General features: G+C 44.7%; 1 protein-coding gene across 1 annotated transcript in view; it reads right to left on the minus strand.

Moving 5' to 3' along the window:
* The window catches only part of LDLRAP1 (low density lipoprotein receptor adaptor protein 1), a 68,158-nt gene extending 54,153 nt beyond the window's left edge, over positions 1-14,005 (minus strand). Inside the window, exon 1 of the mRNA XM_079987792.1 lies at positions 13,792-14,005. Within this exon, the coding sequence (XP_079843918.1) occupies positions 13,792-13,876 (85 nt within the window). The 5' untranslated portion in view covers positions 13,877-14,005. The remainder of the gene's footprint in view (positions 1-13,791) is intronic.
* Between the last annotated feature and the right edge of the window lie 4,311 nt (positions 14,006-18,316).

Below are 18,316 nucleotides of genomic sequence, written 5' to 3' on the forward strand. Positions count from 1 at the left end.
ACATTCTGTCGACTCCTTCATTCTACTGGTTGTCCCCAGTTGGGGAAGGCTGCATATCTACTGCATATCAAGAGAAAGCCTCAGTCAATAGAGCATGAGACTCTTAATCTCAAGGTTGTGGGTTCGGGCTCCACGCTGGGGAAAAGATTTCTACATTGCAGGGGGACTCTTGGGAGTCCCTTCCAACTCATTCTATGAATGTACAGTGGTACCTCAGGTTAAGTACTTAATTCGTTCCGGAGGTCCGTACTTAACCTGAAACTGTTCTTAACCTGAAGCACCACTTTAGCTAATGGGGCCTCCTGCTGCCGCCGCGCCACCGGAGCACAATTTCTGTTCTCATCCTGACGCAAAGTTCTTAACCTGAAGCAATATTTCTGGGTTAGCGGAGTCTGTAACCTGAAGCGTATGTAACCTGAAGTGTATGTAACCCAAGGTACCACTGTACTTGCTTAAAACCACCCCGAGGTAGAAAGTCAAATTGAGATCCTTTCCCTCTAGCTAACACTGGGCACAATCCACTGGGAGGTTCTCCTGTGTAGAAAAAGCAATTCTGTGAACCATGCTCTTGCACAATGCCAATTTGTCAGTGGGCTTGTTCAGAATCGTGCCCCAGCACGTTGGGGCACCTCTGCTGATCAGAGCAGGACCACTGCTCATTGTCCAACTCACTAGTGCTGCCGAAGCTCATTCAAGGCTCACTGAGGTGCGGAGACAGAAGAATGGAAACCACAGGTACCTAAAATGAGACTGGAAACTTTTTAAACAAAACCTGGAGGACTCGAAAGAACAAAAGGTTGCAAGATAAGGAACAGCCTGGAATGTTAAATGAGGAAGATTCCTTATATTGCACCCTTGTCTCCCTGCAAGCTCCCCCCACCCCAAAGTCTCTCCACAGTGAAAGTGAAGATTTAAGGGCTGTAATGGATAAACATTGTTAGGCCTTCCTTTAAAGGTCAGCTTGCAATTACGCAGCAGTATCACACAAGGCCAGTTAAAATTTACCCCACACATCTTTGTTTCTATCAACAGAGCTGTTTTGGTTCAATTATTGTTTGCTCAGCAGTTAGGCCATTTTGCGAGCTTAAGGCCTTAAAATGCCATTTGATAAGCCATAAAGAGTTTCCAACCCTAGGGCACACGTAAACACAGCTCTTGCTTCAGCTTTGTTTCCATGCAATCTCTGTAAAAGCATATTTTTAAAGAAACGCATACACAAACAAACCCCCAAATCACTTTCAGTAAATTCTGCCCCAAGCTTCAACCCTCTCGTGCCCGTCCTTTATTCTCAAGCCTATGAGAAAATTATAACATGAACCAAGATTATTGCCCTTATTTTGTGTTCTCAGACGTTGGACGATTCAGTGACGTTTTTCTTCTTGCAGAAGACCAGAATGTTCTAATTATTATTCAGCATGTGAGATTGAACCTGACCCTGAAAAGTTTATACAGCCAATAATCGGCAAACCTGCCTATTTCATTTCTGCTCGGTTTCTCATTTTCCTCAATCTTAAACTCAAGTCTGCCCCATTTCCACATCAGTTTGCAAAGTTTTTTTTTTAAGGGCTGTATGAAAAGCCATACACTTTTTGTGCATTTCCCCTAACATGCACATTATTGCAAGTCATCTACATTAATACAATGTATTTTTTCTACATTTTTTTCATGGATATGCGCTAGTTTTGTTTGCACACTTCCCCCAACTGTGTGTGTTTCACCAGAAGAACTGTGTAGCAAAATCTGAAGCAGTGTGAATTCTAAACGATAGTTGCATCATTCCGACTTACACATCTCTTCAGGAAGCGCAAACCAAGTAGGTTTGCATTAAAATGGGAACACTGAACATTTTTTTCTCCCTCATCCTTACATACAACTAAACTGAATTCCTACTTTAAAATGAGACCAAGTCTTTTGTTAAATGCTGACACAAGCACACCAGATGCAATCCTGTAATTTCAAAACTCTGTTACAAGAGCCTTAATCCTTTATGAGGCCCAACGTGATCTGCCTCATCCAAGGACTATTGCAGAGTCAAGCCTTTTGATCTTACCTGCATGCCAATAATGAGTTCTGGGTAATCTGGGTGGGAATATTTTTTGGCAGGAAAACAGCTGGCAAGCTCACAAAAACTCCTCTTCATAAGAGATTTAAAACCATTCACTGAGAGCTACAGAATGTAGTTTCTCCCACCCCAAAATCTCTCCCCAGCTAATGTTGATAATTTGGACCAGCTACTGTTGTGTAACATTAGAACACTCAATGTTGTCCTCCTTGGGGCTTCTGCTGGAAGAAGCTACAGGTGCAGAACAGCTGGTTAGATGTAGGCCTGTAGCCTAAAGGTGCTGGTGAAAATCACAGCAGCAGAGACAGAATATTAATTTCAAACAGCCTGATATGTCAAATGTTACAGATTGGCTGTATGAATCTATTACATTCTGCGCTCCCCCAAACCTTATACAGTAGCTGCATAAGAACTAGTTAACTGAATGCTGAAAATTCAGAGGGAAGTCCTAATCCACAAGAGGCCAGACACAGCCACCCGTAGCTACTGTCATTCTGTGGCCACAGCCCACTTCACACTAGAACTACACCCTTCAACTGGAACCAAGCCATGGCGCCTCAAAAGACTCTGTAGACCACAGAGGGTGAGGTCAGAAGTTGCCTCACTGCCACATCGTCTTCGACTCAGAGCATACATTAAAATACCACCTTGCTTTAAAGCAAGGTGGGCAGAAAGAGACAAGGGTGTATTCCCCATATGTAGTAGGTAAATCTTGGTCTGTGCTACTTTCACATTATATATAAAAAATCAAGTCTTTGCTCTCTTTGTAAACAGGGCGGTGGCAACTTTTTAAATCTGTAAAATCCAGAATAGAGAAACTCTTTGGCCTGGCAGGTGAGATATTTATCTCCCCCTCACACACACAAGACAACTTTGACAGGTGAGTGGAACCAGCCACTTGCAATTTATATGACATCCTATTATGTCAGGTGGTTGACAAGTGGATGGTCCCACTCATCTGTCAAAGCTGGTCCACTGGGGCAGAAAGTGGCACATTAAATCAGGCATAGGCAAACTCGGCCCTCCAGATGTTTTGGGACTACAACTCCCATCATCCCTGACCACTGGTCCTGCTAGCTAGGGATCATGGGAGCTATAGTCCCAAAACATCTGGAGGGCCGAGTTTGCCTATGCCTGCATTAAATGATGCACGTCAGTTTCAAGCCTGCCCTCTGCGGGGATCAGCTGTTTGAGAAGCCAATCCAACTGTGTCTCTATCAGCCCCACATATGATGTCTGGTGTGGGGCAGGCAGTAGTCGTTTTTGAAAAATGGCCGGGTAAGGCCAAATTTGGCTTAAGATTCTGTGAAACTCAGCATGCTCCTTTACCATCAGAAACCAATACAGCAAAGAAGGTATCTCCTCTCTGAGTTGCATGTCTTCTAGAATACGCAATGGTAAAAACGGGCAAAACATTCAAGGGAAGTAATAGTACCACTCTATTCTGCCTTGATCAGACCACACTGGAGTCCTGGGTCCAGTTGTGGGCACCAAAATTTAAGAAGGATGTTGACAAGTTGGAATGTATGCAGAGGAGGGCGACCAAGATGATCAAGGGTCTGGAAACCAAGCCTCACGAAGAACGGTTGAGGGAGTTCTCAGCCTGGATAAGAAGAGACTGAGGAGGAACTAGGATAGCCATCTTCAAATATCTAAAGGGCTGCTACATGGAAGATGGAGCAAACTTGTTTTCTCCTGTTCTGGAGGGTAGGACCCGAACCAATGGTGGACTCTCTTTCATTGGACGTTTTACAGAAGAGATTGGATGGCCATCTGTCAGGGATGTTTCAGCTGAGATTCCTGAATTGCAGAGGTTTGAACTAGATTACCCTCTTGGTCCCTTCCAACTCTACAATTCTATAATTCTATGACAGAAATCGCTATCTCCGAATGCACAGGAGATCTAGTAATAAGACATAAAGGAATCAAGGCCACTGATACCCCCCACTTCGCCACACTTGGTGACCTTGCACAAGACACTATTATCTCCTGGCCTAATCAAAACCTACCTCACAAGGCTGTTGAGCACACGCAATCTGAGAACACTGTGTACATCACACTGCACTTCTTGGAAGGTCGACATGAGAACAAATGTGATAAATAACTTGCTTAGAGAACTCCCAAACTTGTTGAGTTCATTAACCCCTCAATAAGCTTATAATAACATTATCATGTTTATTCATGTCACTGCATCCTGGAGGGTAGAACCTGCAATGAGCAGGGTTGGGGGAAGACTGGATGATCTCTGTGCCTCCTTCCAGCTCTTAAAAATTCTATGAAACAGAAGGACAGCCAGTTTCCTGGTTTTTTATTTTATTTTTAATGTATTTTTATTTTAAAAATTCTTGATTTACAAAAGTATGTGCAATGTCTCTCCCCCCCCCCCGCCACGTAACATTTTTTACAAATTGGTTTCATTTGTCGAGACATTAGGAAGGAAAGGGGGAAAGAGGTGGGGGGGGGAGATGAGTGGGGGTGGGGTCAGGTGGCGATGTTTCTATTTTACTTAATATATGTGGGGTTTTGTGTCAGTGTTGCTTGTGCAGGTTCTCTGCTGCTCACTTGTGTTCCTTTGGTGGTGAGAGAGGTTGGGGTTGGCCTAGGGTGTGGCTGTTCATTTATGGTTGGCTGTGGTGGTCTTTATTTTCATGTGTGAGTGGGGTGGGTGGGTGTTTTGGATCAGATTAGCCATATTGATTTGTATGCTGTTGGTGGATTTTTGTCGTTGTCTTGTGGGGCTGTGTATGTGATAAAGGGGAGCCATACCGGGGTGAACGCGTCTTCTTCTATTTGTCCCCGTCAGTTTCAGTTTATTGGTTAATTTTTCTAGTAAGGCTGTTTCCCATTAAGATTTGCAAATCACAATGCCACGTCAAGATGTGTGGGAAGACAAAAGACCTTGGGTATAGTACAACTGATGGCCAGATTTTAATCTCGAGAACATCAGACCCACTTTCAGAAGAGATGCAAAGCAAAACACACGCCTTGTGGTTTTTCATGGGGGGCATGGGGGGCGGGCAAGGCCATTAGTCAAGGGCTGGCTATGCATCACACACTCCTAAGCCCCAGGCTGGCGGATCTAAGTATGTGTACTTAAATTAACACATCCCATTGCTCTAACACCAAGGGCCAGCTGGGTAATGAGGCCACTCAATAAACAGCCAGCTGAGTAATTTGCACTCCATTCTCACCTTTTAATACAGAGGGGGTAGTTTTTTAAGTTCTTTTTGCCTAAACAGGCATTGCAACGTGGGTGAGGGGGAGAACAGCATGGCCCTTTTTGGGAAACCTAAGAGGTTCCAGTGAAGCAGTGGAATCACACAGCTGAACAATCCAGCGGCTTGGGACAGATGAAGTCACATCTTTGGTGTATCCCAGATCAGATGCAGCAATTCATCCCAGATTTACAAAGAGGTTTTCTAGGTACTCTGCAAATATGGTGGTGGTGGTGTTTTAAATTAAAAGAGCACAGGACAGATTGTAAGCCTGCTGGCAGAGAAACTAATACACAATGCAAAAAAAAAGGGGGGGTGGGGTGGGAAGAGAGAGAGCAGGAAAAGGAGGAAATTCAGGCAACAATCCTTCATAAACAGTAATTCTCCGTTTATTTTTACCAGCCCCAAGTGCTAATTTATAATCCACTGTGCTAAAAAACAAAAAAATATCTTAAATTACATAAAACATTACAGGGTGGCTTTTTTTATTAGAAAGAGGCTTTGAAACAGATGCTTTGGGAGAAAGGTTGATATAAAAACGATTAGGTTTGGGGTTACATTTGAATGTGAAATTATTACACATATTGGTGAGCTTCAGGCTACCTTAAATTTTGATGTCGTTTATATGAATTGTTAATTTCACAGGAAAACAGAAATTTTGTGGCATGGGTTCTTTTAGGTGTTACATATGTATTTTTATAAGGAATATAAACAGGGCTTTTTTAGCCGGAACTCACTGGAACTCAGTTCCAGCACCTCTCAGGTGGGAGCCGTTGTCACTGTAAGAGAACAAGGGAGGTGTTCATGGTGAGTTCAGGCACCTCTTTTTCTAGAAAACTAGCACTGAATATAAGAACATAATTTGTCTATCACCCAGAATTACTGCATAGATGGCACCCCCTGTGTATTGCTCTGTAAGCTGCTGTAGCTAATACTGCTTGCAACTAGCTAGAACATGTCAATACTTGTTTATATTGATGCTGTGAGTTGCATACATATGCTAAAGTATTCAGATGTTAAGTGATTAGTTTTCATTAGGTTTCATTCAGTTCTCTAGTACCTAGTAATTGTGTTGTGTTGCTATAATGAGTAAGCGAAATACTTACTTTTGAAGTACTTTGATTGTCCTCATGTTTCTAGAATACCATGGCAGTATGTTAACTGATCAGTTTCCACTATGTTTATTAAGAAAATTATCACTTAAAACTCAGAAGCAAAATTTCCTCCCACTTGTGCAATTGGCAAACAAACTTTATTGTGGTATTAAGATAGGAGATGAAGACACATCATGGACCCCACAGAGCCTGGCTAAAAGATGGACCTCACAGAATGGAGTTTGCTGAACATATCATGAGCTTCCAATATGAAGGCCACCAGAATTTTGGGATTTTGCTGTGGATGACACCAAATATGAAAATCCTGCATCTGATGAGGAAGGCTCAATGTGGAGAACAATTTGACAACATATTTGAAGGACCTGGTTCTTCAACAGAACCCATTTGATAGCTCAAGGTGAGCTGAATGATCTTGCTCATAATCTTAATCTGTCAAAGGCTTTTATCCACAAGATCACAAGGATGAAATCTCCTCCACAAAAAAATCTTATTTCAGAAAATGACGGGACAGAGCCTAGGGCTTGCTAACCAGAAGGTTGGCAGTTCGAATCCCTGCGACGGAGTGAGCTCCCGTTGCTCGGTCCCTGCTCCTGCCAACCTAGCAGTTTGAAAGCATGAAGTGCAAGTAGATAAATAGGTACCGCTCCGGCGGGAAAGTAAATGGTGTTTCCGTGCGCTGCTCTGGTTTGCCAGAAGCGGCTTAGTCATGCTGGCCACATAAAGCGAGATGAGCGCCGCAACCCCAGAGACATCCGTGACTGGACTTAACTGTCAGGGGTCCCTTTACCTTTACCTAATGGAAGCATTGGGACAGCAGCATAATCTGGACAACGGGTGTTTGTCCATTTATTCCTCCAAACTCAGTTTGAAAGCAGTGTTGCTCCACTTTGGCAATAGATACCCTCCTGTCAAGTTTATGCCATCCATAAATTGTATGACAACATGTGATTTCTTCCAGAACACATTCATTTTAATAACTACGCTTGGCACATCTGCAATGTTCTGAAAGTTATTGCATTCCTCCTTGGTTTACAAGAGGGATACACAAAATACTGTTTTCTTTCTGAGTGGGACAGCTAAGCTGGAGCACATCATTATGTTTAGAAACACTGGCCACAACGTCAAGCATTAATACCAGATCAAACTAATATTGCCAATGAACCACTGGAAGGGATTACTTTTCCTTTCCCTTCAAGGAAGGGATAATTGTGGGCCCACAAATCAGGGAAATAATGAAAGACGATATATTTGATGATAGGTTCAATGAAGTTGAAGGCAGACTGTGGAAAGCATTTAAATCCATCGTTACAAATTTTCTTGGAAATATTAAGGCCAAAAACTATGAAACAATTACCAGTGACCTTCTAGAAGCTTGTAAAGTTATGGGATGTAATATGACTCAGGAAATTCATTTCTTTGATACACTTCTCCCAACTTGGGTGCTTTCCACCCAATTGGGGTACTGTTAGCGACAAACAAGGTGAGTGGTTTCACCAATATATTTCTGCCATGGAAAAGAGGTGCCATCACAGGCTTGCGGATTTCTGCTGGTTCAGAAGAAAATATAGACATAAAACAACAACAAAATTCCAGGCATGTTCACAATGTAATAAAGACTCCTATTCACAGGTATTTTTGCCTTGTTTAGTTAAAAAAATAAATTCTGTAGCAAAATAATAGGGGTGACAGAGAATTCAAAGTCATTTCAAAGTTATATACACTATATTTTTGTATTCCACGACTTTTTCTGCTTTTTTTGTCACAGTGTTTAGTGTTGTAATATTATACTTTATTTATTATTATTGTACTCCTGTGCCTAGACTGTGTATGTTTGTGTTTTTTTGCTGTAAATTGCTTTAAGCACAGACGTATTTGTGGGAAATGTGGTATGTAAATAAACTGACTATGACAAAAAAAAAAAAGGCCACTCCATAACACAGTGGCTAAGAGACTGAGCTGCAAATGAGAAAATCCCCAATTCAAATCTTGCCTAGATTACAGGCTTTGCCCTTTGGTTCACTGCCTACTGTTCAGTTGCAAAAAATTGGCAATCCCTTCCCGGGATCTACAATGGTTCCCAATTCCTTTTTACCCCCCACCTCCTTCTGCTCCCATATGAGCATTAAAATCAGAGGGAGTGTGCAAAAGTGGTATCTGAGGCAGCCTCCTCCTTCAGACATTGATGTTTAAAGGAGACAAAGTGCTTCAAAAAGGCCTTTTGTAAAGGGCTTTGAGACAGCACACTTCCTTCAAATATTGGACCAAGAAGGGCAGGGGAGTCCCCCTATGCTCTATCAATTTGTTTAAAAGAGAGGGGGGTACTGTTTCAAAGGGCGGTTTTGCCCCAACATGTGAACAGGTTGACTTAAAGCTGCAAAGTGCTCTTTGAAACAGCCGCTCAACTCCTTTTAGCTTGTAGGTAACAGCAGAGGTGAATAATTCCCCCCTTCCCCCCAGAAACTGATATAAAGTGCCTGGGAAAGGAGGCAGCAGGGGGTTGATAACTTCATGGCTCCCAGGTTAGGAACCACTGATCTACTCTACTGACCTGGAAGCAATGGAGTACAGATTTGGCTCCCCAACCCTCTCCACTTCCTTAGGCAGGAGGAAGAAAACGGAAGCATTCAGACCAGAGACTTGTTTGGAAATGGCAAGCCTCTCTCTGCCTCACAGTAGATGGCTCACTATTGCTAGGGGTTCAGGAGGAGATTGGTCGGTGGTTGATTGCAAACTGGTGGTTTCCGAGATTTCCGGATAGATTACCTGGTACTCACAAGTCCCTAACCCTATCTAAAAATGAATGCCTACAGAGTTATCCCTTCCCCCAGATCTGGAGTAAGGCTGCTAACTAATATTGCCCTATCTGTTGTAATGATTACAAAGGCTACTGGAAGGCTACCTGTAGAGTCAGGGAAATGGAAAACTGGATGGCTAAGAAAATGGAATGGAGTATTGTGCAGAAGGGCATGATTTGCTGACTTGGAACTGTGAACAGGAGCGCTAGGCATGGCAATATTCTGTGGCCTGTCCCTCTGCAAATCAGCTACTGAAGGAGAGAGAAACAACTTCAGGTCCTGCTTGTAAACTTCCCAGGACACCCAGCTAGCCACTGCTGGAAACGAATTTGCTGGGCTAGATGGATTCAGATCAATCTTGTTAAGAAACCTGGACATTCTAAAGCACTTTTTAAAGATAAGCACACTCTTTTTGTTTCAGCAGCGTATGTGAATTCCAAATTGCAAGGGGTCACTCTTTTTTTTTTAAGGAAAAAAAGTGGCAAGCATCAAGGAGGGTGGCAGCAAATTGCGATCAATTTGTGAATGACATTGAAGAGCAAAAGAGACAGCTAAGCTGCCAATGGGCTGCCCCACTTAAGACTGCGGGGCGGGGGGAGGCTCACACAACTGAAAACTCCTCCAAGCACTCACATTCCTTACTTGCAGAAAACCAGCATGTCATGATGAAAGCTAGGACATAACCCTCATCCCTGGCGCCTAGTTCTTTATCTGCATGGAAGAGATGGGGGTGCCTTCCATCACCTGAGTCCCCATCTGCTGTCTCAGATGGTGCAGCCCAGTCACAAACTTACTTTACTGTATTGTTTGTAAGAATTATGCCTTTGAAGGGAGGAAGGAAGCACAAGCTGAACCATCAAGTCACACCCAGATTTTATTCTGCAGCAGTCATTTTGTATAAAGGGAAAGGAGGGATCATGCACAATCTTCCACATAGGGACCACCAAAAAATAAGTTAGTCGAGTGACATTTTATCCAGAATGATAAAAAGGTTTGCTGAAAGGTTTTGCTGCTGCTTGTTGCTGCTGTTATTTCAAGGGGCTTACTATGCTATCTTTACCAGTAATGGAAAGACATCCCCTGCACCTAACAGGCAGTGCTGTATATTGCAGGCATTTAAAATATATGCTACAGGTGTCATTATGGGTGTTCTATTCTAGGAAAAATTGTGACAGCAAGGAAAGGAGTGGTTCAAATAGGCTTTCAAATGCAACACGCCTTATGGACACACAATGGCACAAGCGGAATTAGGCACCACACACAACTAGCATATTTGTTTTTGGAACAGAAAAGAGTAATTACCGGTAATCCTACATAGCGATAGCAAAGTCATTCTCTGCGTATGGTTCATTTTATAGCCGAAATGGCACCAACGGGCTTAGGGAACTCAAACGTTTGCAGAAGTATCCCACCCCAAAAATGGAGGCAGGAAAACCCCCAAATGAAGACTGAGCATTCTTAAGAGAGCGCAGAATTCTGGCAGGTTGTTAGAGGAGGAAATGGAAAAAGGAGGGAGGTGAATGGAGCATCTGAAGACAGGGCGTGGCCGGAAGGCTGGCCATCATCCCAAACAGGCGGAGGACCCCATGCCACAACAGTTGGCTGCAGACCCGCATTTGTAGAAAAAAGAATTAGCACCCCTGGGTCATCATTACTATCACAAAGAAGAAGGGTCAATTTAATTTTAATCTTAATGTTAGGAACATCAGAAGCTACCTTATACTGAATCAGACCATTGGTCTACCTAGTATTGCCTGCACTGACAGTCAACAGCTCAAGAAGGGTTCAGATCTTTCCTCGCCCTGCCTGGAGATCCCGGGGATCAAACCAGGGACCTTCTGCATGCAAAGCAGATGCTCTACCGCTGAGCTACAGCCCTTTCCTCATGGCCATTTCATTATCACTTGTCAGGTGGAACAAATGGCAGGGAAGACAGGGATGTTTATGATTTCCACTTTCAACTCACTGGGAAACTGAAGCATGAAAATATTTATATTTCTTCAAATAAAAGAGTTAATTTGGTCAAAGCTTTTCATAATTGACTGCATAAACATATCCAGTGTCTGTGACTGAGCCCAGAAACGATTAAGGAAATGCAGCTCTGAATCACCACCACTGCCATACCTGACCAGCAGATGCAGGCACAACCCAACGTCCCTTGAAATGTTAGGGATATGCCAGTTCCCCCAAAATTGAGTACAGAAGACACATCTCCAAATCACAGTATTTAAGTAGCTCTATTCGGGGATTTTGATCTGTATAGACCAGATATGAGGAACCCCAGGCCATATACAGTGGTACCTCGGGTTACAAACTTAATTCATTCCAGAGGTCCGTTCTTAACCCGAAACCGTTTTTAACCTGAGGCGCGCTTTCGCTAATGGGGCCTCCCGCTGCCGCTGCGCAATTTCCGTTCTCATCCTGGGGCAAAGTTCTCAATCCGAGGTACTACTTCCGGGTTAGCGGAGTTTGTAACCCAAAGTGTTTGTAACCTGAAGCGTTTGTAACCCGAGGTACCACTGTATGCCCTCCCTCATGACTGCAAATAAAGCATTCCCTGTCATGACAGTTTGACCTCTAACAAGAATAAAGTTGAAAAACAGCAGCTATTATCATAGCATTTGCCATGCTCTCTACTCAATATTCAAGTGCCGAGATGAAGAAGCAAGTACTCCTCCCTCCGAGCCTGACATTGCTAGACTACAACACCCATCATCCCTGACCATTGGCCATGTTGGCTGTGGCTGTTAGGAGTCAAAGTCCAAGAACATCTAGAGCATCTCCATCCCTGGTATACGAAGTAACATAAGAAGCTGCCTTATATCAAGCCGAACAATTTGTCTATATAGCCCAGTCTTGTCCACCCTGACTGTTTGTTGCTGTTCAGTATCTCTGGGAAACAAGGTGATTACAATCGTTTGACAGAAGTGAACACTCAAATAGGGCTCAAAACATACCACCACCAGCCCATCCACTAATTAATATTCCATCAGAATATGGGGGAGAGGGGAAGAGTGAATGTCCTGGGAGCATCTAGTAACTATGACCACATCCACACTATTCGTTTAAAAAAAAAATCACACACCATACCTTTAAGCACACTCAAAACACAAATAATTTCCTTCAAATAATTTTGGACATTGTAGTTCACCCCTGAAAGAGTCACAGTTCCCAGCAAGCCTTAACAAATGACAGTGCCCAGAATTCTTTGAGGGAATAACTCAACTCTCAGCACTCTTAACAAACTACATTTCCCATAATTCATTGCTTTAGACAGAAGCAGCTGTGAACTGGCTAAGGAACCTGGAAGGGGTAGAATTGGGTGCTCTATATTGCACACTGTTCATTATTATTGCACATCAGTATGCATTGTACTTTAAGAGTACAACAGCTCTCCCTCCATCCACCACTGACATGTGGTCCCTGACAGATTACCTCTGAGGGAATATGGCCCTTGATAAGAGTAACCCACCCCTGCAGCAGGGCATGAGAATCATATAATATTTTAAAATGCTGCTTCCTTAGCGGAGCAGTGCTTTGTGATTTCTTGATAGTTTCCTCTTTGAAACCAGAAGTGAGCGAGGTGTTATTCTCCAGATGTTGTTGTCCATTGCCACTGGCCATGCTGGCTGAGGCTGATAGGAAATGGAGTCCCAGAACATCCAGAAGGCTACATCTCTGTTCTGAACAGTTCTCTAATATTTCATCAGAACTTCCAGAGGAATTTGCCTTACAGCCCACTCCTATTCAGAAGCAGAGTAAGTCTGCAGAGTGCAATGAGATTTGCATATAGGATTGTCTCTTTTATTTTGTTTCTCTGACCCTGATCTTTCTCTCTCCAACTTTTCAGTTGGGGAAGGGAAGCAGCTCAGTGGTGGTAAAACATCTATTTTGAATGCAGAAAGTCGCCCCAATGGCATCTCCGGGTGGGGCTGGGAAGGGCCCCATCTGAAACCCTGCTGAGCCGCTGTCAGTCAACGTGGACAATCCTGAATTAGAGAGGTCAGTGGTCCGACTCGGTAGAAGGCAGCTTCCGACGTTCCTAGGTCTCTTAGGCTGCTCCTTGGCTTGCGTAGATGGACTGTGATATTTTTGCAAAGCATCGTGCAGCTTCTATTAAAACTTTAGGCAACTTACAAAAACAAGTAAGACTAGTGCAACCATTTTTAAAAAGAGCCGGCTCATTTAAAGGGGGGGGGGAGAGAAGAGAGAGAGTGTTCCAATGGCGGTATGAGTACCTATGTCTCCGTGTATGTGTGTGTGTGTATTTTGTCCGCCTGTCATCAAAAACTTCTGCCGGACGCTGCAGCCGCTCTCTTGGTCACGTACGCTTCTCTTCTTTCCTGCCTCTCCCGTCCCTACACAAAAGGAGCCCCTGCCCCTGAAGTGACCCCGGCTCCTTGTAATCCTGCCCCGATGCACCTCGCGCGCTCCAGCCCAGAATCAGGGGACCCCCGGAGCACCCCGAGACCAGACCAGGGCGATCGGCGCAGCAGCCCACTCTCCCTCTCCGAGAAACTCCTCTCTCTTTGAGAGCTGTGGGCTAAGAGATCCGAAGCGGAGGCGACGGGGGCGCGCGCCCGCTTGTCTTCTCGAGGACTTACTTTTATGCCTACCGCTGCTCCAGCTCTGCTTGGCGATGCTGGGGCTCCGGATTATGGCCCGTCCGGCGGATTTGAGGGCGTCCATGCGCGCTGGTGTCGCTGCCGAGGCCGCCCGGACGACGACGACGACGACGCGCTCGGGGCTCTGGGACCGCCTCCAGAAACTCTCCGAAAACTTTTCTTTCCCCTTTCCCTCTGCGCGCGCGGCCCGGCTCGCCCCTCCTTCCTGCCCGGCTCGCTCCTCCTTCGACGGAGGGAGGCGAGGGATGAAGATCGCGGGGGGGGGGGCGAGCGAGGGAGGCGGCCCGGACGCCGCCAGAGACCTCTCTCTCTCTCTCGGGGTGAAGAGGGCATTGCCAGCTGACGCGCAAAGCAGCCGCGCGCCGGTGCCAGGCGGGGAAAGGCATCTCTCTCGCCGGGCCTGCTGCGCCAGCTCGGAGAGGAGGGAGGGGGCGGGAGCAGGTCCAACAGGCGATCTTCGCTCTCCGGGGCCTCCTCGCAACCTGCGGCCGCTCCTGTCATCATCCCAGGGCAGATGGCCGCCTTTTCGAAACTTCCGCTGCTCCCGTCCCTGCAATAAGAGCGTTGCCAGCAGCTGAGCGAAAAACGCACAGCGAGGGCGCGCGCGGAGTTGGGCCTACTCTGCCCCGCTGGATTCTCGCAGGGCGCCAGCGAGGCGGCGGGTTTCTTTCCCACTTCAGCCGTTAAAGCAGCACCGCAGTGGTGACTAAAAAGCGGGCGAGGAGGCTATCCAAATGCCCCGAAAAATATCACAAAGTACCAAAAAATATTACAACATCTGGAGCAAGTTTTGCATTCATGAGAATGCCTCTAATGGTAAAATTGTATTCGGAAAGTTTAATAAAATTCCGACAAAAAGCCTGAAGATAATTTGTACCTTTGCCATAAATTGCATCTGTTGCTATGTACACAATACTTTCCCCCTTAAAAGGTTGTTTCCAGTCCATTTTACCATATTAATTTGATGCATTAATTGCCCTTAACACTTCATTCTTAGGGACAATATTTGAGCCTTTGGAAATGAGTAAAACATTAATCAACAATATAAGAGATAATCCCTATATAAAATAACAGTGTTATGAGTTGGGGAGGGCGGGAATAGGCAGTAGGCCAAGAGCCTTTTAATTTCTGGATCCAGCAAGTGTTAAAATCCAAGCAAGGATTCAAATTCCTGGAATAGCCAGGCTAGCTTCCTGGTGAAGTAATGGCCTAAGTATGGGTCATTAAGGTAACAAAGGCAGTAAGTCTGTGGCAGATGTAAAATGGGTGGGTCCCCCTTCCTTCAACTTGCTGGTACTGTAGTTAGAAAAACAAAGGTCAGAGTTGAGAGTTGAGATATGTGAGCTAGAAGCCAGAAGCAGCAGGCTGGGAACTTGAACAATTCTTGATTTCTGCTTGAATCCAAGGTTGTGACTATGGGAGAAGCAAGACCCTTTGGGAATGTTAATGCTGTGAAAACCTTCATTGTTGACTCAAGTTGTAGATATGTGTAAATAAACCATAAAGATACTGCAGTCTCTGCTGTGCCTCATCTTGCACCACTGGGAGATTGGGGTGGTGTGCAGCAATATTCAATATCCTATCGTGTATAATTTTTTCTAGACTTATGCTACTTCAATCTATATTTCACCTAATAATGTGTGCAGATTAATTGCAGCTTCCACTTTGTTGTTCCAGTACAAAAGGAATACACTCCGTTTCTCAATAAACTTCTTTTTGCCAACTCTTTCAGACCCATAGCGTACTTGTCAATTTTATCATGTGTAAGCCGTACTCCCAGTTCTTCTTATTCAGGTTTCTGTAGGAGGATCTGGTTTTTCCATTCCTGACATAGCCTGGGCTACTGCTAATGGTCCATGTTCTCAATATCTTTCTGAAGTTCAACTCCTTTAAGACATTCATACAATATAACTATTATATAGAGATGGAGTGACTCTCCGATGAGGAAAGGCTGCAGCATTTGGAACTCTTTACTTTAGAACAAGGGCGAGTTATGAAGCTGAATGTTAAGAGGATTCAGGACAGATAAAGTACATAGTTAAACTGTGGAACTCCCTCCCTCAGGAAGCAGTGATGGTCACCCACTTGGGTGGCTTTAAAAGAAGATTGGATAAACTCATGAAGGATAAGGCTATCCATGGCTATTGCCCATGATGGTTATGCTGCTTCCACGTTCGGAGGCAGAGGCGTAGCTAGGGGAGTGGGCACACTGGGCGCCACACCACAGGGCCGGCACTTACTGTGGGGCCTGCAGTGAAGGGCCCGAGCCACACATCTCTCCTGGGAAACGGCAGCTGAGAGGGGGGCAGCGGGCAGACTCCCTGCAAGCAGCGTGGGCCTGCAGGGTGCTGGAGCGGCTCGGGCACTGGGATTCCACTCGCCCTGCCCGCCCAAGTCGCTAGCTACACCACTGGATTCAGTTACAGATAGGTAGCCGTGTTGGTCTGCCATAGTCAAAACAAAAGAAAAAAAATCCAAGAACTAACTTAGTTGGTCTTTAAGGTGCTACTGGAAGGAATTTTTTTATTTTGTTTTGACCACTGGATTCAGTAATGCTTCTGGAAACCACTGAAGGGAGATGGCTCTTGCGGGTTTCCTATAGGTATCTAGTTGGCCGCCATGAGAACAGGATGCTGGATTAGATAGACCACTGGCCTGATCCAGGAAGCTCTTATGTTTTGGTAATCTTTTATTTTTTTCACCAAGACTGAGTCCTAGTATTGTGTGAGCTTTGGGGAGCACATCCTAAAAAGCCCCCCAAAAAATCCCACCAGAATTCTCCAGAATAGGTTTGCTCCTTGTATATCTTGCCTTTGTCCCAAGGAGATGAAGCTGCCATACATGACTCTACAGGTCACAGTGACACCATACATTTAAAGCCCTCTTATAATACTTTCAGCTGCCATGGCTTCCCACAAAGAATCACAGGAAGTGTAATTTAAGGGCGCTGGATTTTGTAACTCTGTGAGCAGTGCTTTAAATGTATGGTGTGGATGCAACCCCCACTCGTCTCCTGCCCCCTTTTGTCCTCACAACAACCATTTGAGGCTGGATTTTAAACAAAATGGGAGAGAGAAGAGGGAAAATATTGACGCCCTCCAGGCTGCAGTTAGCTGGAATGCAGGTGGTGCATCCGGCAGACTTAATTAGATTAGACCCTGCTAGGAGCAAAACGTACCAGGTTGCACACTAAGGGCTGCTTAGGAAGGAGGAAACTAGAATAAATGGTCCTATTTTATATGAAAATGGATGGGTGTGTGTGTGTTGTTCAAATCTATCCCCAGCTGTAAGCACAACACACTGTTCCCTCATAAGGTAGTGGCTAAACAAAAATGTTGCACACTAGATTTTGGATAGGTCATTCTGTCCTTATTTGGTCTCAACAAAGAAATGTCACACAAGTCTGCTACTGCCTCTCATATTTTGCAACCTTTTGGCCCTACTATTAAGGGTGTGATTGTTGTTTTCGCTCTGTGTGTGTGACACACACACAGAGAGAGAGAGAGAGAGAGAGAGAGAGAGATCTCCATTTACTGAGGAGAACACTGACAGCCATGGTTCAGTAATCCATTATTTAGAAGCCTCCAGGGTAGATGGCTGCAATGTACTGCCCTTTAAGAGTGTGGCAAAAGTGCAGTTAGTGTAGAATGTGGCTGCTAATTGGGACTGGGCATTAATGACCCCATTATGCATGTGCTATGCCAGTTGCAGTGGATCCTAGTCAGCTTCCAATTCCCCTTCAAGTATTATGACCAGGGTGCTTGAAGACCTGGCTATCTCCACACACACCGTCTGACACATCAAGATCTTCAGTGGAAGAACTCCTACATGTGCCACCCAAGATGATACTGTGGATAATGGAGAGGGAGACTTCTCAGTGGTAGTGCCTAGAGTTGCCATATTTCAAAAAGTAAAAAGGACCCCCCCCCCAATTGTCAATCTTTTTTAAGGAAAACCTGGAAGTTGTTGCTTTTTTAGACAACCCCCCTTTTTTTTAGTAAAAGCTACAAGAATTTTTGAGTTTTGGAGCTTTTTAAGGCATTTTCCAGGACATTTGCCCAATTTCTGAAAAACAATCCAGGACGCCATTTTCAGAGGCAAATTCCAGGACACGTCCTGGAAAATCAGGATGTATGGCAGCCCTAGTCGTGCCAGAGCTGTGGAATGCTGCCCCCGCTAGAAAAGTCTGCCTGGCATCTAAGGTATTATTCTGTCCGTGTCATGGAAATGTCTTTTTTTAAATTTTCCTGAGCTTTATAGATGCGTTTTTGATCCTACTCTGTTCTGTGCTGCTGAAACAAAAAAAGAAGTTGTGGCTTTTATTTTATTTCTATTTTGCATTTACATCCTTTGTGTAAACCACCCTGTGAATGTGACACAAGGGCAGTATAAAAATCCATGCAAGAAATAAACCTTGCATCTGAGGATGGGGGCTGCTGCTCACAAAAAAAATCTGCAACAATACATCTTTCAGCAGGCCAGACACTGAGTTCGCAGGTGGTCC

The sequence above is a fragment of the Podarcis cretensis genome, assembly GCF_951804945.1.
Source record: "Podarcis cretensis genome assembly, chromosome: 8".
In the NCBI taxonomy this organism is placed as follows: domain Eukaryota; kingdom Metazoa; phylum Chordata; class Lepidosauria; order Squamata; family Lacertidae; genus Podarcis; species Podarcis cretensis.